Source organism: Sceloporus occidentalis, unplaced genomic scaffold (assembly GCF_023333645.1).
Source record: "Sceloporus occidentalis isolate IW3139 unplaced genomic scaffold, rSceOcc1.0.p SCAF_14, whole genome shotgun sequence".
Taxonomy (NCBI): domain Eukaryota; kingdom Metazoa; phylum Chordata; class Lepidosauria; order Squamata; family Phrynosomatidae; genus Sceloporus; species Sceloporus occidentalis.
In genome coordinates, this window is record NW_028316994.1 from 6,592,707 (window position 1) to 6,620,423 (window position 27,717).

The 27,717-nt window shown below is 44.0% G+C and overlaps 1 protein-coding gene across 1 annotated transcript; it reads right to left on the reverse strand.

Annotated features, from left to right (window-relative positions):
* Nucleotides 1-7,541: 7,541 nt before the first annotated feature.
* LOC149303689 (myeloid-associated differentiation marker homolog) lies at nt 7,542-25,285 on the reverse strand. The gene is made up of 2 exons (XM_089480321.1): nt 25,170-25,285; nt 7,542-10,629 (listed from the first exon to the last, which is right to left on the reverse strand). The coding sequence occupies exon 2, from the start codon at nt 10,616-10,618 to the stop codon at nt 9,722-9,724; it is 897 nt and encodes a 298-aa protein (XP_089336447.1). The 5' UTR covers nt 10,619-10,629; nt 25,170-25,285; the 3' UTR covers nt 7,542-9,721.
* Between the last annotated feature and the right edge of the window lie 2,432 nt (nt 25,286-27,717).

Consider the following 27,717-nt stretch of genomic DNA (forward strand, 5'->3'; position numbering starts at 1 on the left):
CATTCGAAATGTATATAAACAACAAAGAAGTTATTCAGATGGTGAAAATAATCCAGGATGAATCTGGGATGGCAATCGGAGGGAAAGCAGAGGATGCAAAGGGGAGGGAATCTGAAACGTCCCGAAGGCACACAACACATGGACATACACACACAGGTTGACAGAATATGTGAACACTGCCAACAGTTGTTGTTTTTTAAAGAGGGGGGGAAAGCACCCATTCCTTTGGCCAATGGTTTTGGACACGTCACCTTTGACAAAAGCAGAAGTGAATTTGATTGACAACAAAGGAGGCTCCATCTTAAAGTGCTACTGCAAATGTGAACTTCAGCAGGGCAAATTGCATTGATCAAGATAAAGGCTAGTGGGAACTTCTTTCCGGGGAGATTCGGTACCGACTTACCGAATTCGACCCGGTTCCACCCAGGGCAAATGCCTCAGTAAGAATGGGGCCTTAGGGTTTTTCTCAAGTTTTTCTAAAAAATTCAGATTCTGAGCTGTGCAAAATAACTGATGCGAACAGACCTGGGATAAACTGGGATAAAACTCTGCATGCCTTGAACATGGTTCAAATATATCCACATCATCAATTCCATCTTTATTTGAGTGCTGATACCTATGAGCAACTGAACTCACAGAGATATGCAGAGATGGGGTTCCATGGTGTGAACAACAAACCTGGAATGTGTGAGTGAGATTATTTGCATAGTCGCACCAAAAACAAGGTGTGAATGACCCATTATTCACACAGCCAACAATGTGAAGGAAAACTTGGGGAGGACGAGATCAATTATCCCGTGTTAAGCGTTATTGTTTTGTGTGTGTGTGACTGTTTTTTGCAGCTCTACCCCCACAAACTTAATTGAACGCATTCGAAATCCACATGAACAACAAAGATTCAACCCACATTCGACCAGGATTATTTTCACTGTCTGAATAATCCCTTGGAAGTAATGCCTAATAATAGCAGCTGGAGAAGCCAAGCCAGCCAAAGTCCAGGGGCTAAACATAGTAGCCTCCTTATACAGTTGACAATGGGAGCGATGAAGAAAGAATCCCTCTCTTTCAGTTTTCTCACTCTCGGACACACCCAAAGACATAGATGCCAACTCTCAGTCTGGGGCGTGTGGACTTGACTTCAGGAAGAGCTGCAATGAGGCACAGATTCAGGAAAATACATTCCTGCTAGACAGAGAAACATATATATAGTTATGATCTCATTCCAAGGCTGAAGTGCACCCAGAACAGCCACTGGAGTGGAAGCAGCTGTCTAGGCAGCCAGAATATCATTGCTTCATTACAGACATGAAAACTGGGACCCATGTGGCCAAGCATCATCTGAATGTGTTCAAATTAACCAACACTCTTAAAGAGCAAGAACACAAAAGTTAACAGAGGCTGCAACAGTTTGCTTTTGACTGAGCCTACTGGGAAGGACTCTATGCCTTCTTCTCCCTCTAACGCATTGAGTGCACACTACTTTTGCACTTTAAACTCAGTTTGCAGCAACTGAGGTAGGATGAGATCAAAGGGAGAAAGTGGGAAAAGGAGAAAGAATCTGGAATATTTAAAAGGAGCTGAGTAAGTAGGAAAACAGGATAAATTGGGATTGTCCCTGTCAAATTGGAACAGTTGGAAGGTATGGTTTATCCTCAGATTGTTCTGTAAGGTGGAAAGGGCATCAGCCATTCCTCAGGGATGTCCTTACTGCCAAAGAGAACAAGGCACCACAAAATGTAGGCCACTCAAGAAAATGGTAGGACATAACCTTTTCATGCCTGAAAAGAAGAAGGCCCACCCTTTATCCACCATCATCCAAAGGGAGAGATGGGCAGGTCAACTCCATCGCCTGAAAAAGAAGGGCCCTCCCTCCAATCCATCTGCCGTGGTCCAGGCATCAGAGAGAGAGAAGATCTGCTGGACTTTTCCTCTTCCCCACTGCCATTCCCTTCTCCTTCTGTGTCTTGTCTTTTTAGATTTTAAGCCTGAGGTCAGGGAAATGTCTAATTTTATAAATGTAAGTCGCTCTGATAAATAAAAGCTAAAAATACTCATAGAGATATACATTCATGTTTCTTAGTCATGCTCAAAATGGAGGGCATTGTGGAATTCATCTTGGACTAAAGTCTGAAATGTAGGGCATGTCCTGGAAAAGGAAGCAATCTGGTCACTCTGACCATTCCTTCAATAGATGCTTCACTCAAACTGAAGATGGAGATGCTTCTGGCCGCAGCTGAGTTCTTCAAGCAAGGAGGTCCTCTGAGCCTAGTACAGAGCTACACATGCCGTCCAATATTTCACAGAGGAAAACTGCAGCATGTGAGGCCAAGCTACCTCAGAATGTGGTCAAACAGTAAGTTATGGAAACACAAGCTAAGAGAGGCTGCAGCAGTTTGCTTTTGCTGGAACCTAATGGGAAAGGCCAGATTCTTTTCCCTATGCTCCCCTGTGATAAGCTAATTGAAATAAGCTGAGAACAAAGAAGGTAGGTACAGAGAGATGAGAGAAAAACTGGTAGGTGAAAAAAGTAGATGAAAAAGTGGGGTGACAGAGGATAAATGTGGACTGTCCCCTACCAAACTGGTACAATTGATGTGTTGCAAAGTATGAGGATGGAGTGGAAGGCTGTTTCACCACAAACATTACACATTTAATCAAAAGCCTGGGCTGCTTATGTTGGTCAGACCTGACAAAGGCTCCAAACAGACTTGTACTTTGTGGCAGCCTGGGGCTGAAAGTAGGGCTGGGCATCCACATGCGCCCAGCCCTACTTTTGCCACCCATGTGCCATGTTAACATGCATCCATCCACATGGGGCACGCCATGATGATGCATGGGCGTTGGAGTGCTCAAACGGCACTTCACGCAAGGATAGGGTTCCCATATCCCGCCTGGGGGCGAGACTTTCCCGATTTGGGGCGGGTCCGCACGGTCCCGCCCTGGTTTGGCCCCGCCCCCAGGACTCCCCCCCCCCAGCGAGTCCTGCAGGCTTGGCTGGGGCTTGGAGGACGGCTGTCTTCCAAGCCCTAGCCATGCCCTGGGGGCTCCTCCGCGATCGCGGAGTCCTCCAGGCTTGGCTGGGGCTTGGAGGACGGCTGAAGCCAAGCCCCAAACCTCTGCCTGGCTGCCTCCGTCTCTGGGGGGGGGGGGAATCCCGGGGGTGGGGGCAAAACGGCGACGGAGGCAGCCAGGCAGGGGTTTGGGGCTTGGCTTCAGCGAGGCCCCATTCCCTTGCCTGGCTTCCTCCGTTGGCGACGGAGGCAGCCAGGCAGGGGAAAGAGTTTTTCCTCTTTCTCCTCCTCCTCTTCTTCTGCCTCCTTTTCTTCCTCCCCTTCTTCCTCCTCCTCTTCTTCTTCTTTCTCCTCCTCTTCCTCCCCTTCTTCTTCATCTTTTTCCTCCTCTTCTTCTTCCTCCTCTCCTCCTCCTCCTCCTCTTCTTCCTCCCCTTCTTCCTCTTCCTTCTTCCTCCCTTTCCTCCTCTTCTTCATCTTCTTTCTCCTCCTCTTCTTCTCCATCTCTTCTTCTCCTCCTCCCCTTCTTCCTCTTCCTTCTTCCTCCTTTTCCTCCTCTTCTTCATCTTCTTTCTTCTCCTCTTCTTCTCCATCTCTTCTTCTCCTCCTCCTCCTCCTCCCCTTCTTCCTCCTCCTCTTCTTCTTCTCCTCTTCCTCCTCCTCTGCCTTTTCCACTCTTCCTCCTCTTCAATGCCCAAATATGCTGTTTGGAATGGGGGGGGGGGAGGTTAGCCAGAAAGGGAAGTACATTTCTGCCATCTGTCTAGGAACAATGCCAAAATGTCCTCCATTTTGATCATGCCTAAGAAACATGCATTTATATTAACATTGTTTTAAAAAATCAAATTTTTTTTGCGTGTCCTCCATTTAAAAAAAATGTGTCCTACATTTGAAAATTTTGTCCTACTTTTGTCCTACATTTGTCCCAGTTTGGAGGTCCAGAATTATGGCAACCCTACGCAAGGGGCATCATCATGGCACACAAGCTCCATAATGGCAGCTTCTTTTTGCTCCCGAGAGGGAGTGGATCGTTGCCGCAGTGTATGGTCATCACAGCAATGATCTGAGGCAAAAAGTCGTGGCTGCGGGCCACCCGTCTGTTGAGCCCCAAAGTCTCCAGATGCACACATTTTGAGAGGAGTATCACACGCACCCATTATAAGCAGTACCTTCCCCCCCCCCGCTAACTTGTATGTGTGCCCAGCACGTCCCATGAACAACAGCTGTGTTCAGTCATCTCTCCAAAGCGGAAACTCCTCAGCAAGTGAGCGAGAATTTCCATCGGGTGACTATCCTCCGCCCTTTTCTTTCTAGCCAAATTTCAGTTCTATCCACTGGGAAGGAGGGAGGAAAAAAGGAGAGAGGTTTCACCAGGCAAAACAGTTCCCTGGCCTCTTTCCTATTTTACCCACAAGTCAGATAGACTGGAAAGCAGTGATTTTGCCCTGGATCTAACGGCAACCTGAATATGAATATGTGTCCTGTGTGTATGTGCCTTCTAATTGCCTGTCGACTTATGGTGATTCCATGAATTTCATTGAGTTTAGGCAAGGTATTCTCAGAGGTGGGTTTGCCACTTTATTCCTCTAAAATGCAGCCTGCAGCATCTGGTATTCATTGGTGATCTCCTATCCAAATACTAACCAGGACTAACTCTGTTTAGCTTCCAAGATCAGACAGAATCTGATGCCTTTAGGGTATTTAGGCCCCTAAATCCCATTATTTTCCAAGACAAATGCAATGTCTGGAGGATTATGAGAAAATTAACAAGTTGGTAGATTCAGCCTTGAGGATATTTATAGCCTGCCTATTCCTTCACTGAAATGATGCTCAAGCCTTTTCCAGATGGCATTATTTTGGGATTCTGCTCCAAAGTTGCAAGTCTGAATGATCTTCCAAGTTTAGGTATGGTGTCTAGAACTATATGGCCGCATTCCCACTATGATAAAGTGAATTGCTATTGCTAATCAGGTTATATGACTGTTGCTCCCATTTGAAATCGGTTCCAATCTTACTGTGATCAGTTTCAATCGCGATGTAAGGCAATCACAAAAAAACCCGCTCTTTCTTGACACTAGTCCTTTGGTGATTCTTTTGAAAAGAATTGATTCCAAAGTGTGTTCAACAAGTGGGAACAACGGATCTGAATCACATCATTCTGGAGGGTAAGGACTAATGGCAGAGGGGTGTTTATCATTTTCCCTCCTCAGTTTTTGGTAGATCCACCATCCCCCACCCCCCTCAGTGTTGCCTTTGTGCTTGTGGTGTGACCTATGGGCACATGATTTTTAAAAAATTGATAGAAGATTCAATTCATTGGTTTTGCAATTATTTGCAATTACCCGGCAATGCACAGATGTTTGACATGCATTTTGAAGTAGCGCAAACTAGTGAGGATGACAATCATGCCAAAAAAGAAGGGATTACAAGGGGATAATGAAAAGATCCGCTTTCATAGTGGGAATGATGGACCTTTTGGAATCAATTTACCAATATGAAGTGAAGGCAAATTGCAAACCGGTTTAAATGTAAGTGGGAATGAGCCCCCAATGTGTATATAGAAAAACAGAAGTCAGTGACAAGCAGGCTTCTATGTAGAAGATGCTGTTCAAAAATGCAACTCCCTTCTTACACATAGTTTAAAATAATGTTTTCCAGGAGAAGCTTCATCACTTGTTTCCACCAGATGTAAAAAGCAGAATCATGAAATATGTGGCCCTCCAGATCCAAAGGGCAAACTCTGCAAAGGATGAGGCATATAGAGTGGCCCACTGGATATAGTTGAACTGTTACTTCCTTCGAGCTCAGCCAGCACCATCAAAAGTGAAGGGTGGTGGGAGATGCAGTGTAGCATCATCTGAGAAACCAAAAATGTTAACAATTAAGGTTTTATCAAGAGAAAGGAATGAAATTAAAAGAAAAAACAAAAACAAATGTACACTCCTACAATGGACAAGACGATCTAGCTTCTATATTTGTGAGGGGAGTTAAAACCCCAAAAGACCAATTAAGGCTTCTACAAATACAAAGTACACACAATTGAGTCTGCCTTGTTTGTTTCTGGATGTGTGGCTGCTTTGAACATGCCTCTGTAACCTGTCTTTAAAGCCAACATATACAGTGAGTCCGCGCCATACATGGGCTCCTTATAGGCAGCTTTCAACATATACTGAAGCTAAATGGATATTGTGTGCACGCTCTGCACGCACACATTGCAGCATGGCAAGCACGAGTCACATTATATCTAATGGGGCTCATGAATTGTGCACGTGGCCGCATGGCAAGCATGAACCCCATTGGTTATACATTATTTGCTTTACCCGGGATGGTGGTGGTCTGGAACGGATCCCCCTGTAAAGCAAAGGCCCACTGTAGTGGTTTGAGTATATCTAGGGTCCAAAACACACTGCAGAAATAAATCCAGTTTGAAATGGCTTTAACTGCCCTGGCTCGGTGCTAAGGAATCCTGGGAACTGTAATTTATTGTGGCAGTAGAGCTCTCTGACAGACAAGGCTAAATGTCTCACAAATCTTAGCTTCCAAGATCAGATGGGAATCTGGTGCCTTTGGGGCATTTAGGCCCCTAAATCCTATCATTTCCCAGGACAAATGCTAGGTTTGGGGGATTATAGGAAATTGAACAGGTTGCTAGATTCCAAAGACATGGCATGGCTCTGAGTGCTAGGCTAAAAAAAATAAAATTAAGGAGGGCCCAGAGTTAGCATCAGGAACAAGCTTTGTTGGGTCCTTCTCAAGTGTGTTAGGATGCCAGATGCTGACTGACATCAACCCTAGTAATAATAACATGTCACCTGTCAATTTATGGCAATACCATGAATGTCATGGGGGTTTTTAGGCAAGGAATACCGAGAGGTGGTTTGCTATAGCTTTTCTCTGAGATATAGCCTAGAGCACTTAATGCTCCCAGGTGGTCTCCCTTCCAATTGCTAGCTAGGCCTGACCTTGCTTAGTTTCCAAGATCAGACAGGATCTGGTGCCTTCTGGGTATCTGCACTCCTGCACAAAAAAAAATTGTATATGCAAAATCGCAAAAGATTAATCATTCTCTCCAGAGTGATGAAATGCAAAAAGTGGATTCCCTTAGGGGAGAGAACTCTGACATGTTTTTGTAGCTAAGAGGTGGGCAATCTGGTACCCTTCAGAAGTGTTGTACTAAACCTCCTATAAGTCCCAGCAGAATGGTTTGGAACAGATTTTGCATCACACCACATACGGTGATCAACTCATCAATGCAAGAATACCTGCGCAACCACCCATGCGTTTGTTACATCCACTGTGAACATCACTTTCAGTTTGTACCTGATGAATTTCAATAGCTTCCTGCCCCGCTGATTTCAAAGCACAGTACAACTATCTGCCAACTGAGGCAACACTCCATATATCTATCAGAATGGGCTGTAGGCTACGAAAACTTTATGTCACATAAAAACTGTTTGATGCTGCTCCTACATGTCTTCTGGCTGAATTACGGATGAGTTTCCCCGCAGAAACAAAAGATCACAGCAGCTGATTGTATCATTGCGTCTTTATTTTATACACATATATTTATTTATTTGCATTTTTTTAAAAAACAACCATAAACTCACAAACAACAGCACCGCATTTAGGGTGAGACAGAGTTAACAATAAGTGGGGAGAAAAGGCATATATTTCTGTCTATGCTACATAACACTTAGGGAAGTATAAAAAAGGCAAATGATGAGAAAAAGTATGATAAATTCATTACTAAAAATACATAAAACTAAAAGCCTAGCGCTGAACTGATAAGAAGAGAACGTCATTGTCACTGAGGCCACAGTGTGAAGAACAAATATTGTTTAATGTGAAGTCGAATATTATTTAAGTCAGCCTTCCCCATCCAGGGGCCCTTCAGAAGTGCTAGACTACAACTTTAATAAGACCGTAGTCGATATAACTAGCTGTAAACTCATGCGCACTGTAACCAGAAACATCTGGAGAGCACCAGGCTGAGAAAGACTTCCCCCCATTCTCTCCCCAGGGATAGTTTATTTGTTTCAAATACTGAATCAGCACCCCAAAATAGGCCAGAGTTACATATGTAACACTTCACTGAACACATGCATTTCAATTAAGCTATTTTCCCCCCCCCCCATCAAGACAAAACTAAAGCAGATGTCTCAAAGACATTCATGGCAGGCAACATATTTAAAAAGAAAAAAGTCAGAAATCAAAGGCAAGGTTAGTTGTCCATAAATAATACTGTTTTTAGCATGAGGCACTGCTGCCAGATATTTTACATATTGTAAGTAAGAATTTTTAATTCTTTGGCAAATAACTGAAGGTGCTGTTCCAATGCTGGGGTTTTTTCCAGCATAGCAATGGTTGCATGATTGCTTTAAAGCCTTAAAGTTCAATAATAATTTCAGGGTTCCCCCCCCCCCTCTCAACTGAACACTGTTTATCATCTAAATCTAACTGGAAGCTACTCGCAAATGGAAAAAACAGTCAGCTTTCCTTCAAGACGTCAACAGTCACATCAGCCCATCGGGGAATTATATGGCTTTCTTTTTCAGCCAGCTGGTAGCCAAAATGAATGAGCTGACTTTGCTCTCTCACTAAGTAGGCATGACTTTTTATTCCCTGTCCATTCCAATGAAGTCTACATGGGAACAAAATCACCTCATTGCAGATCTTTACATTCATTAAGGACTAACAATACATTCAATAACGCCTAAGAATAAACACTATCCTTCTTCAAAGTGAGAAGATATTCTCATTGCCTTTAAGGCTATTAACAAGGAAGGTTTTTTCCCCCTATTGTCAGACAAACCTGTTCATTAAAAGGGAGTTCTCTCAGCTCTTCTTTCCTTTAAGTAGAGGAAGGCTCCAGCATTCTCTTATGCCCTCTCAGTCCAAACTAGGGTCCCCTATCCATTGGAAAGATTACTCAGTGGTGTTGGTTGCTAGTACACACATATGAATAAGCTGAATATCTCTTGCCCCCCCCCCCCCCCAGACTAAGAACCATTAAAGAATGCAGTGGCCTCAACAAAGAAGAATCATGAAGGGCTAAAGGTGATTAAATATAGGGATAGTGAAGCAACATATGTACAATGAAAGAGAAAAGAATGCCTGTGAGCTAAGCAACCAATGTGTAAGGAGGATTTGGGAAATGTCTGAATTTGCTGAGATGCAGCAAACGAAATATCGTGAGATTCCCCTTCATTCAAGAATAGCAGTCCTTGAACATGCACTGGTGTTACAGGCAATGTGTGCATCCATTCACTCTGTTCTTCTACCCCCATCCTATCCCAAATTATGAATCTCTCAAATGTATCTACACCATTTTCAGGGTCAGTAAAATAAGGCACAGGAGCATCCAAAAACAATGAAGGGGCAAAGACACACAGGGAAAGAGCATTCATGCAGTTTTAACTGTGTGATGGTGGAGAAAAGTCTGAGTGCACAACAAGCTAAAAACATGAGAACATGGAAAAGACGCATGGGTTATAGAGAAGGCAGAAAAAAGGAATGTACAAACAGAAAGGGTAAAGAATGGGAAGGATCATAGGACGAGAAAGAGAGAAACACAGAAAGAGACAAGGGGAAAGCAGCAAAAATTATACTTCTTTCTCCTTCTGTTGTTGTTCCCTCCCCCCTCCTCTGTATTTTTCTTTCCTCCCCATTGGACCTTCTCTGCTCTGACTCTTGATTCCACCGGCCAACCATCTATCCTTGGATGAAAATCAGCCTTGCAGAATACACCAAGTCAGCAAGATAAATCAGCAAATTGAGAGCTGTCAGGACAGCAATGGCAACCCATTTGTCCCAGAAGCAGAATGATCCACAGTTGCCTGGCCGGGAGGGATATCCATTATGTTTCCTGTCAAACTTGTAGATAGGCCAGATGATGGTGGCTGTTGCGTACATGAGCACAGCCACAAGAGTGTAGCCACTGAGGAACTTGTTGAATGGACAAGGCAGCCAGCCAGTGCATTCGCCAATGCAGAGGATGATAACCACCAGAGAAAGGATGAAGCAAATGCAGTAGACAGCCATGCACCATTGAACAGCCTCTGGGTGATCATAAGAAATCGGTTCACTGATGAAGACAAAGATGATGCAAGCAATGAAGGTCTCCACCACCTTGAGCAGGCCAGGGACGGTGGCCATGTATCCAGTGACTTCTCCCGGTTTAGCTTTGGTTATGGTAACCTCTGTGGAGTATGCCAAACAGGCAAGGCAGGAGAACACTGTGGCAGCAATGCGATATCCTCGCTCTTCACGGTAAAGGCTTTGGTTCTGAATGAAGGTTACTGGATAGATGATGGAAGCAGAGAGGCACACCAAGGTGGCATACATGGCAAAAGTGATGGGGAAGTTCTTCCAGGAGACTGGCATGCGGTGCTGAAGGCCAACAACTTCTACCACCAAGATGACAATGGTGATGGCAAAGCAAATGCACCATGAGAACATGCACCACTCACCATTACGGCCCTGCCAGGCATGGCGGTGGACTACCAAGCTGAAGGCAACACATGTAAAAATTGCTTCCAACAGGCGGACAATACCCAGTTGAGAAGTCAGGGCACTAGTGTTGACTGATTTTGAGCGGGTGACCGGCATCGTGGAAAGATCTAAAAAGAATTAAGATACATGATGCAATATGTTAAAACAAGCCAGTAAGCAATATGCAATTTAGGAAGTGTATGTGGATCAGATGGTATAGAGCTACAAATTCCATCAACCATACCCAGCATGTGAGGACTGACTTCCAAGTTGTGTCTCCAACAACGAGAGTGGTTGGAAAGTTATTCATTCCTTGTCTCTGTCATAGAGCAGAAGTGAGGAATTTGCTGCTCTCCAGTCACAAACACCATAAAGTTTAGCCAAGATGAGCCAATGTCCAAGGATTCTGGTAGTTGTAGGTCTACTCGTCTCTAGATAGCCACCAATTGTTCACTTTTGGGTCCAATGTCAGGTTCTGACTACAAAGGCCAAGGTTTAGCCCTAAAACTCATAAGAGTGAACTTGGTCAAACCATGATCAGTCAATGGAGTTTATCAGACAAGGGGAATTGGAAGTATAATCTGATGGCAATCTGAACGCAATCATGGGGTTTAACGTTATTGTGTGATAACCCACTACACACAAATTCGGGCAATGGGAAGTCAGTCCAAACACAATCATGTGGTTTCACGTTATTGCGTGATAGACTGCCACAAACAAACTCGGGCAATGGCATGCTATTTTTGGGCAATGGGGAGCCAGTTTGAATGCAATGCGTATTGACGTAATTGTGCGAAACTAGCGACTTTAAGTGAATGCGTTTTGGCCCCACTTTCTTTTCATTCAAATTTAAGAGAAATTCCTCCCATTTGATAAACTCAAAGCTAAGGTATCTCATCAAGTTCCAATAAGAATGAAAATCGGGGAAAGTATTTCATCCACCACCAGCTATGATCCCATACCTACCAGCATACACTCTTTCAAGAAATGTAGCCCTTTAGAGGAGGGGAAAGGGTTCCTGACTACTTGTGTACAGCAACTCTTCTGAACTCCTGAGATGGAGTGGGAGTGGGAGGAGAGGGATAAAAACACACTAAATACAGTATATTTCTCAACCTGTTATCCAATCTGGAACATATGTGAACGTAAAAGAACTGTCATCCCTTTCTTATGATACTTGAAATTGGGGACTACACTCCAGAAAAGACAATTGGCCTGAGCATTCTCCCAGGAAGAATGTAATCCAATCATCAAGAATAAAATCAAATGGGTGTCTTAAAAACACAACAATTCAACATGTTTCATGAAGGACTAGATAATTCATAACACTTAGGAGTTTATCACACGGAGGAAATCCCATGCAAAATTGGGGGTTTAAATTGGGGGGGGGGGGGGAATCCAAAAGTGGGTTGATTTTCACACGATGTTGTTGTTAAACTAAGGTTAACCCGAATGGAAAGTGGAGAGCAAGTAGACAAAAGCCACTCCTTTTTACTTTCGGAAAACCCTGAAGGTGAAAAAGAGCAGCTTTTGTACTTTCCATTCAGGTTAACATTAGTTTAACAACAACATGTGTGAAAATCAAACCGCTTTTGAAGGTTTTTTCTAGCTTAAATCCATGAGAACATGCTATGAAATCCTGGGATTTGCAGTTTAGGGAAGGGCATCTGGAATTCTCATCCAGAGAGTTTTAGTGCATTCTAGATCACCAAATCACATATCCCTGGATTCTATGTCTCCATGGCAGTCGAAGTGGAATATAGTGCTATAATTGTATGATGTGAAAGAGCCCCTAGTAGATCTGAGGTTAGGAAACATTGGATTTGAATAACAAATGTGGTTGATTCAGATTCAGTCTCCTTTCTGCCATAAAAGCCAACTGCATGACTCTCTAGCCCTATCTCTTCACTTGTCATAGAATCATAGAATCGGAAGAGACCACAAGGGCCATCCAGTCCAACCACTTGCCATGCAGGACATCACAATCAAAGCACCCCTGACAGATGGCCATCCAGCCTCTGTTTAAAGACCTCTAAGGAAGGAGACTCCACTACCATCCGAGGGAGTTTGTTCCACTGTCGAACAGCCCTTACTGTCAGGAAGTTCCTCCTAATGTTGAGGTGGAATCTCTTTTCCTGGAACTTGCATCCATTGTTCCGGGTCCTGTTCTATCTATCTTTCCATCTAGTCTGGTACACATGGCTACTCTGGTAACAAAATGGAGCTCCTTGGAGGAAGGTTTTTCTGAGCGTTCAAACCACTTTATCAATTCATATATGGAATGAAGATTAAAAGAGACTTCCTCTGTCCTACAGTTTATGTTACTGAGGCTTACCACTTCCTAACTGATCACTTGGTGTGGTTTGTTGTTGTGTGCTTTCAATTAGTTTCCAATTTATGGCATCTCTAAGGTGTTGCCATATCAAACGGTGTTCTGAAGTTGAGAGTGCATGACTCACCCAATGTCACCCAGTGGTTTCCATGACAGAGCAGAGGATCAAACCCTGGCCTGCCTCCAGAGTCATAGTCCAACGCTCAAACCACTCCACCACACTGGCTCTAACTTGTAGTAGTGCGCTGAAAATCAAGAGTGCTGAGACACAGATTCAAATTCCTATAGAGCCACAAAACTGACTGTGTAGCTTTGGGCCACCACCTCTTGCAGTCTAACCTAAAAAGAGATGGAGCTCATTCAAGAATTTGGAAGGAAGATAAGATTTAAATATAATCTACATCAGCAATAATGAATAACACAGGTCCAAAAAAAGGACAAACTGGCCTCTGAAGTATCACCCTGAAGCATTTCGTTCACTTCACTCTCCAAACCCATCCCCAAAGGATTTGACCCTTCACAATATATTAAGAAGAGCAGCATGGCGTGGTGGTTTGAGTGTTGGACTATGACTCTGGAGACCAGGGTTCAATACCTTACTCAACCATGAAATCCCCTGGGTGACCGTGGGCAAGTCACATACTCTCAGCCTCAGGGGAAGTCAATGGCAAACCTCCTCTGAACAAATCTTGTCAAGAAAACCCCATTATAGCTTTGCCTTAGGGTCACCATAAGTTGGAATTGACTTGAAGTCACACAACAATAACAACAATCTGCTAACCAACTCCCAGGACTTTTTCACATTCACACAGTGAGAATGCATATTTGTGGCAGAGGTAACCATGCCTCTCTAATTAAGTATCTTCACTTGCTGATACAGATTGCATCTGTGGGTAAATTCATGTAGTCCAGAGCTGTTGTTGTTATTGTGTGCCTTCAAGTCATTTCTGACTTATGGTGACCATATCACAGGATTTTCTTGGGAAGAATTGTTCAGAGGGGGTTTCTCATAGTTTTCCACTTGCCCACAGTCACCCAGTGAGTTTCACCCAGTGAATTTCCAAGATTTCTAGTCCAAAACTCAACATGTTGGCTTGCTAGGATCTACCTACCAGTCAAATAAGAGAACCACTGTCTCTGCTCCACTTGGACTACTTTGGAAAAATGCAAGATACACAGCAGGAAAGGGGGCTACTTTACCACTACATTACTTATTTTTCTATCACATTCTCTTTCTTTATCTGCTTCCTTCCAATATAATCTTCACCGGCTACAATCATGCTTTATACAGTTGGCCCTCTGTATCTATGGATTCTTTATCCATGAATTCAACCATCCACAGCTTGAAAATATTCTATATACAGTGAGCCCTTGTTATCCTTTGGGGTTTGGTATCCTCCATGGATACTAAAATCCATGGATGCGCAAGTTCCATTAAATACAATGGTGTAGTAAAATGGTGTACCTCAGAGGTGTCAGTAGGGGACTGCTCCTCAAACATCAGTGTTTTGGCAGAAACAGACTTTGTGACATCAGAATGCTTCCCTTTAAAATGCTTTAAGAGATAGTGTGAGTGGAGAGAAGCTCAGTGGGAGGAGAAAGGAGAGGCCCCAGGTTTTGTTTTTTAAAAACTTAAAATTTCAAAATTTGTTTTTATTTTTTAAAATTTAAAATTTTGTTCTCTTTAAATTTTTCTTTAAAAACATCAATTTTACACAATTTTCACTTTAACCACATGAAACTATGTATATGTAAATATATTTAGGTTGTGTGTATGATATTGCAATTTCAAGCTAAAATTTTAATTTTGCTAGTTGTTTATGTCACAACTATTGTTATTAGATTTAGTGATACATAGGAATTACAATGTATGAGTAACATTAGTGCAAAAAACATTATTAAGGACATGGTATGGTATGGTATGGTATGGTATGGTATGGTATGGCATGGCATGGCATGGCATGGCATGGCATGGGAGCAGGTCAATGCAGGGGGAGGTGACACCATGAGTTACTGCACCGGGTGATACCAAGCCTAGTGACGCCACTGGTGTTCCTTATATAAAATGGGAAAATCAAGGATTGCTTTTTTAGAATTTAGATATAGTCATGGATGCTTGAATCCACTGATAAAGAATTAGTGGATATGGAGGGCTGACTGTGTGTGTGTGCATATATCCAAAAAGCAAATTTTGATTTTGACATTTTATATAACAGACACCATTTTACTACATCATTGAATTTAATGGGACAAGCATCCACGGATTTTGGTATCCACGGGAGATCCTGGAACCAAACCCCAGTGAATACCAAGGGCCTATTGTATTAACAAAGAAAGAACAGAAAATTTGGAATTGCTTAACATGATCCAAGCCTCGTCCAGGATTTTTGTATGGAGATCCCACCCACTCACAGAACATCTTCCAAATCTGTAGGGAGGCACTTTGGAGAATGTGAAGAGCCTAATCTACAACACACACCCCCCTTCAGTCGGCCAAATTCCAGCTGTCTGAGAGACAGATTTAGCCCAAGGGCCTTAAATTACTATCTCATACCCTACGGTATAAGTAACCCATGTTAAGTGAGATCAAGGACGAAACGAGATAATGGGGAAATCCATGAGCAGAAAGAAAACACAACCCTCTCTCCATTTTCCTGGTCACAATTGTTCCCATCTTGTTTTAGTATATTAGCATATTATTTTAGCATATTATTTTAGCATTTAGCGTTTTTATTGTCTGTGTTTTATCGTCTGCTTTTAATTATGTTTGATGTTCCACCCTTTGGTAGAAACAGCATTATAAATCATCTTCACCATCATCATCATCTCTACCTGCTGCCTGCTCCATGGAGCATAACATACAGGTAACCATAAGGTAACCTCAGTCTTGTTGACTTAACTGGACCTATTAAGAATGTCTGCACAGTTTGTCCTAAGATTTAGAAATAAAATGTAAATTTGCTTTTGTTTTAAATTGGGAACAGGAAGTGGAAATGTTGTCATGAGGAGGGTATGTTTTTAGGCACATTAGGGAATGCGTGGACCTCCAAGTGACTCCAGTTCCCATTAGCCTTAGCCAGCATAGCCAATGGCAAAGGTTCATAGACGCTGCCATTTGTTCCCCATCACTATGCTAAGACTTAAGAATTACTCTTTTTAAAAAAATAAAATAAAGCAATATAATGGTCTGGTGCCAAAACCACTATATTTCTGATGCCAAGCAAAACCGCTTGTTATTTACCCAAACATTTTAATGTTATTATCAGTCTCTTCAAATACTTCATTTGTTTACAATCTGTCAATACCATTCCATAACCACATTCTTTGGAAGCATAGAGGCCAAGTGTTCAAATGCAGAACTTGTTTTTATGCTTTGTACATAGTAGGACAGGAAGTGGTACAAATATGCTTGAAATAAGGACTGGGAATCATGAGGCCGTCCGGATGTTGTAAGACTGCAAGTCCATGAAACCTTAAGCAACAGTGGGAGCTCCAGTTCAACAAGAGCCAGTGGGGTGTAGTGGTTTGAGCGTTGGACCATGACTCTGGAAACTAGGGTTCGAATCCCAGCTCAGCCATGTAAACCCACTGGGTGACTTTGGGCAAGTCACACTCTCTCAGCCTCAAGAGGAAGGTAAAGGTGAACCCTCTCTGAACAAATCTTACCAAGAAAACCTCATGATGGGTTTGCCCTAGGGTCACCATTAGTCGGGAATGACATGAAAGCAAACAGTTCAATAATATTTGGAAGTCCACGTGATTCCCACCTTTTCAAAATAAACATCAAAACAGGTTAGAAAGAAATACTGAAATACAATGTCTTTCTCTGTGTGATGGAGATGGAACCTGTATTTGTACATGTATATTATAAGGAGATATAAAGCTGTAACAGATGCTGTCACCCTTATACACCCAACCGTGGCCGATTATGGTGCCACATCTGGGTGAGCAAATGGGAATTCCTGAGGGAGGAGGGTCTGGGACATGTTTTTAAATGTGCCAAAATTAGGCTAGAGTCCACAAAGGCTAGAAACAGCTCCAAGCAAAGAATCTCTCAGCTTTTCTTGCTGGAGGACACTTCCTCATCTGGATTTCCTGCAAGGCCAGCAGTGGGGACTGAGAAAGGCGGAAATATTTGCACACATTGCTTGCCATATAAGGCCTGGAGAAAACCCCTTTTTCCAAAGTTGGACATTTGGTTTCAATCATGTTTCATGTCTAAACTGGAAAAGGAGAGGGAAAAAGCCTCCTCCTGGGCTCACTGCCAGCTCAGCCACCCTGCAGCTTGCTGTCTCTTCTTTCTGGGCCTTCTCCCAACAAGTCACATTGGCTCCTTTTCTCTTGTAAATCCTGCCCAGTTTCCCCATCGCCAAGATTCAGCAGCCCATCCCAGCAACTACAACTTCCTTCCCTTGTTTGCATTTCCATTTTCCCATTCCTTTTTTGGAGTTTGTGTCCTGCAGTCTGTCTCGTCGTCCATCAGAACTAGTAGAGGCCAGATGCTCATGGAGAAAAAGAAATAGCAGTGGGGTGGGCTGAGGGAAATAATAAGAAAGAGAAGGCTGTGCCAAAAGTGAGGATACTAAAATGGAGTACAGTGGGCCCTTGTTATCCGCTAGGGTTTGGTTCCAGGATCCCCCATGGATAACCGTAGATGTTCAAGTCCCATTAAATATAATGGCATGGCAAAATGATGTCCCTTATATAAAATGGAAAATCAAGGATGCTTGAATCGGCGGATTAAAAAATCCGTGGATAAGGAGGGCTGACTGTATTTCAAGTCTTCCTTAACATGCCCATCACAAAATTCTTTCTATGACCTACCTATCTATTCACTTGGCAATCTGTTCACTACCTTGATGGTGCAACTGAAAAGAGATGATTAAAGCAGTTTGGCAAGTCAAACCACAAGGATAAGTGGTCAGTAAAACATTGTGCTAGCCTGTCCAGACAGATATTGTCATGTCAGTTATATGGCATTCAAATACCCTCCAATATTTCACCAGTCAAAACTTGGACAAAAGCAACATCAAAGAGTGGGGGGAATGGCAAAAATTAATAAGGAAGAATACACATGTTAGGACAACGTGCAGTAGTTTGCTTTTGCCTGAGCCTACTGGGAAGGTCAGGATTCTGCTTCTCCTCTCCTATCCATCTGCTGAGTTAGGCCCTTTACAGACCAGCCTGAAAGGCCAGCCTGGGGGCAGACTCAGCGCGTAGTATCCTCACAACGCACACTTGACTCTGCCCCTCAGGGCGCCCTGACGCTGAGTGCCGCTCCACACTGTGTCGTGGTGCCCCCCTGGTGCTGCATCCAGATGACACAGCACTAAAGGAGCACCATATAGCTGCACTGCCGCGGCTAGGGCACCCTTTCGAGAGCACAAAAAGGAGCTTTTTGAGGCTACTTTTTGCATTCTTGAAAGGCCAGATCGGGATCTGTTGAGCCCCTTATTTGAGTATGGAGACCCTAAGGAGACCCTATGATGGGGTTTTCTTGGCAAGATTTGTTCAGAGGGGGGTTGCCTTTACCTTCCTATGAGGATGAGAGAGAGTGACTTGCCCAACCCCTCACCAGTGGTTTTCCACAGCTGAGTGGGAATATGAAACCTGGTCTTGAGTTGTAGTCCAATGCCTAAATATCCAAAAGGCACCAGATCCTGCCTGATCTTGGAACCTAAGCATGGTCAGCTGCTTAATACTGGCCTGGAGATGGGAAACCTGTATTTCAGAGGAACAAACTGGCAAAACCACCTCGTGAGGTTTTTTTGCCTAAGAAAACCCAATGAAATTTATGGGGTCACCTTAAGTCAGTACTTCTCAAATAGTGGGGTGGGCCCCCCAGGGGGGGCGCGAGGCTCCATAAAGGGGGGCGCGAGGCTCTGTTATGCAGAGGTGTACTTATAACAATTTTATAGACAAATGATACTATTTACAGTCGCGCGGGGGGCGCGAAATGTTTTCTTCTTCCGAGGGGGGGCATGACAGAAAATAATTGAGAAGCACTGCCTTAAGTCAACAGGCAGCTTGAAGACACATTTCATAAGTTGCCTGTCGATTTTTGGGGACCCCATGAATTTCATAGGGCTTCCTTCCTCTGAAATATAACATACAACACCTGATATTCATTGGCCATCTCCCATCCAAGTACTAACCAGGACAGATCCTGTTCAGCTTCCAAGATCAGACAGGATCTGGTACATACACATACACACACAATACTCAAAAGACTTAACCCTTCCCCTGCAGCCTTAAGTGGAACAGTCTAGGAAAAAGCCATTTCCCCCTGATCCTAGGGCACATATGAATTGGTTGACGGGCTACAGAAAATCCTATATTAGTGAGCATGCTCCCAAGAGCACTTAGCAATCAATTACAATTTAGGCTTTCCATGATTACAACCCACCATTCCAGACTTTAAAGACTGGAAAGGAAATAAGAGTTCAAAGCTCTCTGCATAACACTATCACAAGCATCCTGACAACACTACAAAGCAAATCAGAATTATTCCCATCATGTGGCAGTGAAGGTGTTGAGACTAAGAGGGCAGCAGCTTTTCTTTAGTTTGCCCAGCGAATGATGGAAGCTAAAAAAAATTTTAAAAACGTAATCTGTAACATTGTGGGGAGGGGAGAGTGATTAATTAAAACCATGGTGGGCCATAACCTTCTCTAGGCTAAACAATCCTAAACACACACTCTGTAGGCTGGGAGACCACACGGTTTCTCCAAGCAACGCAAGATGTTATCAAGAAAACATTCAGAGAAATGTCACACATTTGAACAAGACAGTTTCTGTACATGGGGAGGAATCGCCCTGAGCAGTTTGCAATCCAATGCATCACACAGTACAGAGCTCTGCAAGATGCAAAACTGTTAGGATAATCTTCCTTAAAGCAAAGCATGGAAACATTATTTCCCCTCCCAAACAACTCCTAGGATCCCACAGCCAACACAGCTGGGGACTGTCGGAGCTGCAGTCTAAAACCTGTAGCCTTTCCAAGGCCTCACCTAGAGCTATGCTCAGTTCTGTGGCCTTGGGATCAGAAATGTAGAGAAAACCAGCAATCTCTGCTGGTCAAGGAGTATCGTGGGAGCCAGGGCTCTGGCGCTCTTAGCAAAAGATGTCTAATGAACTGACGTAATCTAGGACATACAGTTGTGACCTGATTTGGAATACTTCCAAGTATAATTTTCTCCTTGTAAATTTCCAAAGCCATGAAATCTTCTGAGCAGTTCATCCCTCAAACAATATGATTTCTTCATTTGCAAAGCAACACACCGGACTGGACAACAGAATATTTCTGTGCAATTTGGGGTGGGGTGGGGCCAGAGGAGCAGGGAAGTAAGCATGCATGTCGTGGGGCGTTTGTTTGTCTGACTGTCAGTACTGCCAAATACCTGAACGGCACTATTGTTTCTGTATGCTCATTGAAGTGTCAATTTATCCAAGAGCCTGCAATCCAAATTGCAAAAATATTGTTCATCTGGGGTAGAGGACCTTAGTGAACCCTGGGTAGGGTTGCCATATCCCACCTGGGGTGAGACTTTCCCGGTTTGGGGCGGGTCCACACGGTCCCGCCCTGGTTTGGCCCCACCCCCGGGATTCCTCCCCCAGCGAGGCCCTGGAGGCGGCTCCACAATCGCAGAGTCCTCTGAGGCCTCGCCAGGGCTTGGGAGGTGCTGTCTCCCAGGCCCCAGCCAGGCCCTGGAGGCAGCTCCGCGATCACGGTGTCCTCCAAGGCCTGACCGGGGCTTGGGAGACGCTGTCTCCCAGGCCCCAGCGAGGCCTTGGACAAGGTTTAAAAATGTAGGACCTTTTTTTTATTTCCTGGCCAGGAAATTTTTAAAAAAGGGAAAAGGGTTCCTACATTTTTAAACCTTGTCCTACATTTTTCCCGGTTTGGAGGTCCTCAGGGATGGCAACCCTAACCCTGGGAATATTTTATATATGGGAAAAGGTTATATATACTATATAGGTTACAGATGGCTAATAACAGTATGCATCGGCTAGGATAAATCCTATGGACCAGAATAGGCTTTTCAAGTGTTTGCATGGAGTCAGGGTGCATATCAATAATGTAAAACAGTGGTGAGCAATCTGTGGACCTCTGTATGTGTGTGTGTTGTGTGCCTTCAGGTCATTTCTGACTTATAGTGACTCTATCATGGGGTTTTCTTGGCAAGGTTTGTTCAGAGGAGGTTTGCAATTGCTTTCCTGAGACTGAGAGTGTGTGACTTGCCCATGGTCACCCGGTGGGTTTTATGACCGAGCTGGGAATCGAACCCTAGTCTCCAGAGTCATAATCCAACACTCTACACCACGCTGAACCTCTAGATCAGTGTTATTCAATGGGGTGGTCTATGTACCAGTGCTGGTCTGTGAACCCCTAGTTGTCCCTCTGTTTCCAGGAAGAAGGAAACAGTGGTACTCTGTGGCACAAATATGGTGCCTGTCCATAGTACAGGGTGACCATATGTCATAACCGTAAAGGAGAGCAAGGCACCACAAAATGTAGGACATTAGATAAAAATAGAGGACATGATCAAATAAAAGCTACAAACACTAACAAAAATATAGATTTATGCTTCTTAGTCATGCGCAGTGGAGGACGTTTTGAAATTCCTCTCGAACAGAAGGTTGAAATGTAGCTCATGTCTTGGAAACAGATAATGTTTAGTCATCCTGCTAGGACATCAACATAAAAAACACTGTTTGTCCCCCACTTTAGGTTTCTTAAGATGGCCTGCTCTAGAAGCTGTTGGACTGCAACTCCCACCTGCCTTAGACAGCACAGTGGATGAGGAGGGATGATGGGAGCTGCAACCCAGCAACAGCTGGAAGGCCTGATTTAAAGCATATATAGAAATCATACTTACTGTACAGACTTTTAGACAACCAAGGAACATGGATTTTTTTAAAATACACAAGCCATTACCTTTCTTCTCAAGCATGTAGATCCACTGCACATAGAAATATATATTCTGTTTGGTTGTTGCTGTTGTAGTTGTGTGCCTTCAAGACACTTCCAACTTATGGTGACCCTAAGGTGAAACTATCATGGGGTTTTCTTGGCAAGTTTCTTCAGATTGGGTTTGCCATTACCACCTTCTAAGGATGAGAGAGTGTGACTTGCCCTAGGTCACCCAGTGGGTTTACATGGCTGAGCCAGAAGTCAAATCTTGGTCTTCAGAATCATAATCATAATCCAGAGCTCAAACTACTACATCATGCTGGTTCTCTATATATTATCTACACACACATATACATTCCATGTGCACACACAAGTACTGACAACAAACACCCAAGTACTGATAAACACTCAAGGAGTTTTCCACCAGCTCACACACAGTCTCCGGTCATAATGCACACCTGTTTCCCTTACAAACTCACATCGCACTGCCAGGGTCTTAATACAAGCATTCCTGTCAAAGAGACACGGCCTTTATACAACAAGTGCTTGTGGATCGTAATGGATCCACTTGGGAAACCAACCATTCTGCTAAGAGCATCATTACACGGTCAACATTTGCACACACCATTAAACACAACTTCCATCTTGATAAGGCACAAGTGCTCCTATGAGATATTAAAACCACCACACCCCATTAAGCGGACCTGCTGCATACTGATGTTGAATTAAGTCCCACTATGGTCCATGAGACAAAAGATGCATGTGCACAGGAAAAATAATCCAGTTTGGCACCACTTGAACACAACAAACTATGCTTTCCAGAATCTCATAGCATGGAGCCATGGCAGTTCATGTGGTGTCAAAGTGGATTATTTCTCCAGAGCAGATGCAACTGGAGTCCAAGTATGCAAGGAGTGCAGCCTCTCTTGCATATTTTCCAGTAAGAGTTCCAGAACAAGGAAAAGGTTTGTGGCTCAAATGTTTGGCAAACTGAAGAACTTCTGTTCTTAAAACAGCTCTGCTGACCAGAGCGGCTTCCAAAATGGAGCGAACCGAGCACTACCAGTCAAAAGGCGTTTTGTGCAGCTATTCCCCCTCTTTCCTTCCGTAATGGATTTTTGTGGTTGCTGAAAAAGAAAATTAAGGTGGGAGAAGAGGCAGGAACACATGGGAGGGTTACAAATCGACGATGCTGGCTTCTGGTTAAAAACATGCTTCAGGGAAGCTCAGAAGCAGAGAAGGAAGGCAAAAGCCACTCCAGATATTTCTACTCAGCAGATGGTTGTCAAAGCAAGACTGCTGCTGCACATGGAGGCTCCATTTAGCCATTATGTCCATATTGTGGCAGGTATTTTCCCACTTCATTAGATGTCTGGAGAAGATTATACAGTACCATTTAAAAAATCTGTCATATTAAGTCCCTTTAAATTCAATGGAATGTTATTGTTGTGGTCCAAGTCATTCTTGCCTTATGGCAACCCTAAGGCAACCCTATCATGGGGTTTCCTTGGAAAGTTTCTTCAGAGGGGGGTTGCCATGGCCATTCTCTGAGGCTGAGAAAGTGTGACTTACCCAAGGCCATCCAGTGGTTTTAATGCACCAGCACGGAATCGAACCCTGTTCTCCAAAGTCCAACATTCAAGCCACGAATCCAAGCTGGCCACAACCTACTAATTTGGTAGGATTACAGCTTTTACAGGTCTGTGGTGGTTTGAGCATTGGACAATGACTCTGGAGAGCAGGGTTCGAGTCCCAGCTCAGCCATGAACCCTCTGGGCGACCTTGAGGAAGTCACACTGTCTCAGCTTCAGTGAAAGACAATGGCAAACCTCCTCTGAACAAATCTTGCCAGGAAAACTCCATGATAGGGTTGCCTTAGGGTTGCCATAAGTCAGACAGGACTTGAAGCCACATAACAACAATAACAACAACAGCAACAGGATCTTAAAAGGTCTTGGTTGTCTATACATGTCTTGTTTAGAGGATGCTCTCTGCACCTTCCATTTACACATCTGCATAGATATGAGCAGTGGACTATGACTCTGGAGACCATGGTTCGAATCTGGCTCAGCCATGAAATCCACTGGGTGGCCTTGGGCGAGTCACACTCTCTTAGCCTCAAGGGATGGTAAATGGCAAGCCTCCTCTGAAGCAGCTTGCCAAGAAAACCCCATGATAGGGTCCCCATAAGTCAGAAATGACTTGAACAACAATAGTGCAGACGGATATGGCAGAATGCCAAAATTACACATTTCCAACCCAATCCATTTCTTCCATTTTTCAGATCAAGAGAGAGCTGGAAGCAGATCATCCTCACAAAAAGTTCTCAATCGGCCTCTCCTCCAACCTGATGCCCTCCAGCTGTTTTGGATGACAGCTCCCAGAATCCCCGGCTATCCCTTCTGCTGCCTGGGGCTGATGGGAACTGGAGTCCATGATAGTGCAGCCCACCAGTTGGAGAAGGGAGTTAAACATCCACACATTTACACTCAACAGGAAAGTTAAGCACCCATTGTATGGATTATTTATTTGGTAAAAAAAAAAATCCCAAAACAACAAAAAAAAACACCATGCCCTGGAGGGGGGTAGGGCGGTCTTAAAAAGGGAAGCCATGGAGTTTGTCCATGCAAAGAGATCTGGACAAAAAGGTCTGTTCAACTTCCTCCTCCCAAACGCACAAAGTTTTTAGAATTTCCCCTTTCCTAGATCGCCTGCAACTATCCTGGGTTGCAAAAAGTTGCAACCCTGCCATTTCTTCTGACTGCCCAAAAGTTGCAACCCTGCAATTGCTTGGATTGCAAAAAAAGCAGCAATCCTGCAATTTCTTGCATTACACAAAGTTGCAATCTTGATATTTCTTGGACTGCCAAACGTTGCAATCCTGCCATTTCCTGGATGTCGCTTTTTGGCTGGATCTCCTATCCAGTCACCTCTTGTTTTGTTCTTTGATTATTATTTTTTAACCCTCTTTTCGTCCTCATCCGCACTGCAGAAATAATCTGCAGAAATAATCCGCACTGCAGACCGCTTGAACTGCCCTGGCTCCATGCTGTGGAATTTTGGGAACTGTATGTGGCACCAGAGTAAAGCCTGGGACCCTATCCACCCACCGTCCTCCTTTCCCCGGACGTGTCCTCCATTGCAGCCTTCTGTCCGGGAAGCATTCCACAATGCCCTCCATTTTGACATTTGGCTCCTCTGTGGGCATGTTCTCCATTTCCCTGGGCCGTCCTCCATTTTTGCAGAGGACACCTGGTGACCCTGGATCTTCCCTTGCCTTTCCAACCCACCAACAGCCCACCCATGTCTTTGAAGCCTCTTTTCTCTCTCCTTTCCCTTTCACGTTGCAGAACTTTCCTCTTCCCCTTCTCCTGTCTTTCCCCATTGAGAGTCTCAAGGTTTAGATCCCCAAAGTTACTTACTTTCAGGGCAAAAACTTGCAGGGCAGCACTGTACAGCAAGGCTAGAGATGCTCTCCTCTGAGCAAGATGCACTAATGTATGTCCAAAGAGGCTGGCTGGGTGTGGTACTTGGCAAAAGGGAGGATGGACACAGCCCTGGGGTTGAAGGAGGGATGGAAAAAAGAAAAGGGTGGGACGTGGGCGGAGAAGGAGCAGAGGAGGAGGAGATGGGGGCCAGGGGCTGGGGGGGGGAGTTGTTTTGTTGCGTTGCTGGGAGAGAAAAGTACACATCAGGAGCAGAGCACTTCCTCTTGAGAGGTCCCTTGCTCTCTGGTGCAAAGCATCCTCCTAACTCCACATCCAGAGGCATCATCAGCCAGATGTCTTCACAACACACACACACACACAACCAAGAAGCAGCCTGCACTGGGTGGTCCCCCTTTTTTCCTGGGCCTGCCCTCCATTCCCACCTTCTTCCACTCCAGGTGGAATGTTATTCTGAAATAACATGGTAGCAGAAAATCCCAATAATATGCAATAATGATTACTTTAAAAGTAACAGTGCCTTTGCAGTACACCACTTTTGAGGCAAATGTCTCACTTCCCCTAAAGGCAGGGCAGACTGACAATCATACAGAGATCCAAGAGACAAATGGACCATTATTATTATTGTTGTTGTTGTTGTTGTTGTTGTTATTATTATTATTATGGTCTTGATTCTGTTCATCTCACAGACCCATGTCCTCTAACTGTCCTGATTTGGCAGGGACAGACCTGATTAATCCTCTGCCATCCCACTTTTTCAGCTGCTTTTAAAATGCCCCAGTTTCTCTCTCTTCCTCCCACTTTCCCCTTTTGTCCTCAGCTTACTTCACTTGGTACAAAATAAGTGCAATAGTAGTTTGTACTTAGCAAGAGGAGAGGACGGAGGAATCTTGCCCTTTGCAGTTGTCTCAGGCAAAAGCAAGCTGCTGTAGCTTCTTCTAGACTATGTATTCTTCCACATAAATAACCTTCGCCACCTTGACCACACTCTGATGTTGCTTGGCCACATGTGTCCCAGTTTTCATGTGTACAATGTTGGAGGATATGCAGGCCTTGCTGCTAACACAAAGCTGTTTAGATTGCAGAAATACAGCAGATCCAAAAAAAAAAGGAAGTTTTTCTTGCCATTATGTGTCAAAGAATTTCTTTTGGAGTGCTGTGTGTGTGACTGAGGTTGAGCTTAAAAAGTGCTTCCTTGCCTTCCCCTGAAACTGACAGTGTGACATGACTAAGGTCACCCAGTGGGTTTCCATGGCTGAGTGGGGATTCGAACCCTTGTCTCTAGAGTCCCAGTCCAACAGTCAAACCACTACGTTATGCTGGTTTGATTCCAGGATCTCCTGTGGATACCAAAATCCATGGATGTTGAAGTCCCATTATATACAATGGTGTATTAAAATGATGTCCCTTATATTTGTTGGTGGCAGTGTGTGCCTTCAAGTAGTGTCCAGTTTATGGCGACCCTAAGGCCATAACCCTATCATGTGGTTTTCTTGGCAAGATTTGTTCAGAGAAGGTTTGCCATTGCCTTCCCCTGAGGCTGAGAGCATGTGACATGCCCAAGGTCATGGGAAAAACCAAGCCTTGCTTAAGCTGTGGATGGTTGAATCAATGGATGCAGACTCCATGGATACAAAGGGCCAACCCTATTTTCCCCTTTCAAATCCTTTTCATTCTTCCTTAAAAAGCCAGAAACCCTTTATGCTTCCCTCTGGGTGGACATGTTCTGACCTCCAGTGTCGTTTCATCCAACATTTTTTGCATCTTTTCCAACAGTGACCTATTTTTTTAAAATTAAATTAAATTTTAAAATGTGTGCCCTTTGTGTCTGTGAGCTCTTTGCTCCCCAAGAACACAGATGTCAATGGACAAAATAAAACTCTGGCTTGTCTCATGTTCCCAACACCATTTCCAGGCCGATTCCATTACAACAGGCCCATCTCCCCCTTTTCCTGCTTTATTTCCATTGTCCCTTTTGGAAGAACAGAGGGTTCCTTGTATGCAAAACGGCTCCCTTCATTTTTATTTTTAGGCAGGGAAAACGAAACTCAAATGCACAAAGAACTGAACAGAAAGTCCTTTTTAAACATAAAATAAAAGGATAAGTATCCACCTAGCACTTTAGGAAACAGCTATAAATCAAGGTGTTTCTGGCTTTTACTGTCACGCCTGTCATGAAATCACTCGATGGCCTTTTGCAAATGACTTCCCTTCAGTTTCAGCATGGCTCCCCTCCAGCTGCAGGAAGTGGGGATAATATATTCGTTGTGACATCTTAAAAGACTACAATTTTATTATGTCATAAGTTTATTTGGCTGTAGAGTCCACCTCATCAGCTTCAACTCTAGTCAAGAAAAAGTCCTAGGGCTGGAGCAGACAAACAGGAAAAGGCACCTCCATCCTGATTTTTCCAATAGCAGGTCTGCATGGCCTGCTCCTAAAGTGGACCGTATATGCAAGGCCTGACTGCTGGGTAATTTTTTTGTTTTTGCCTTCTCCCTATGCATGATGCACAAACACACCA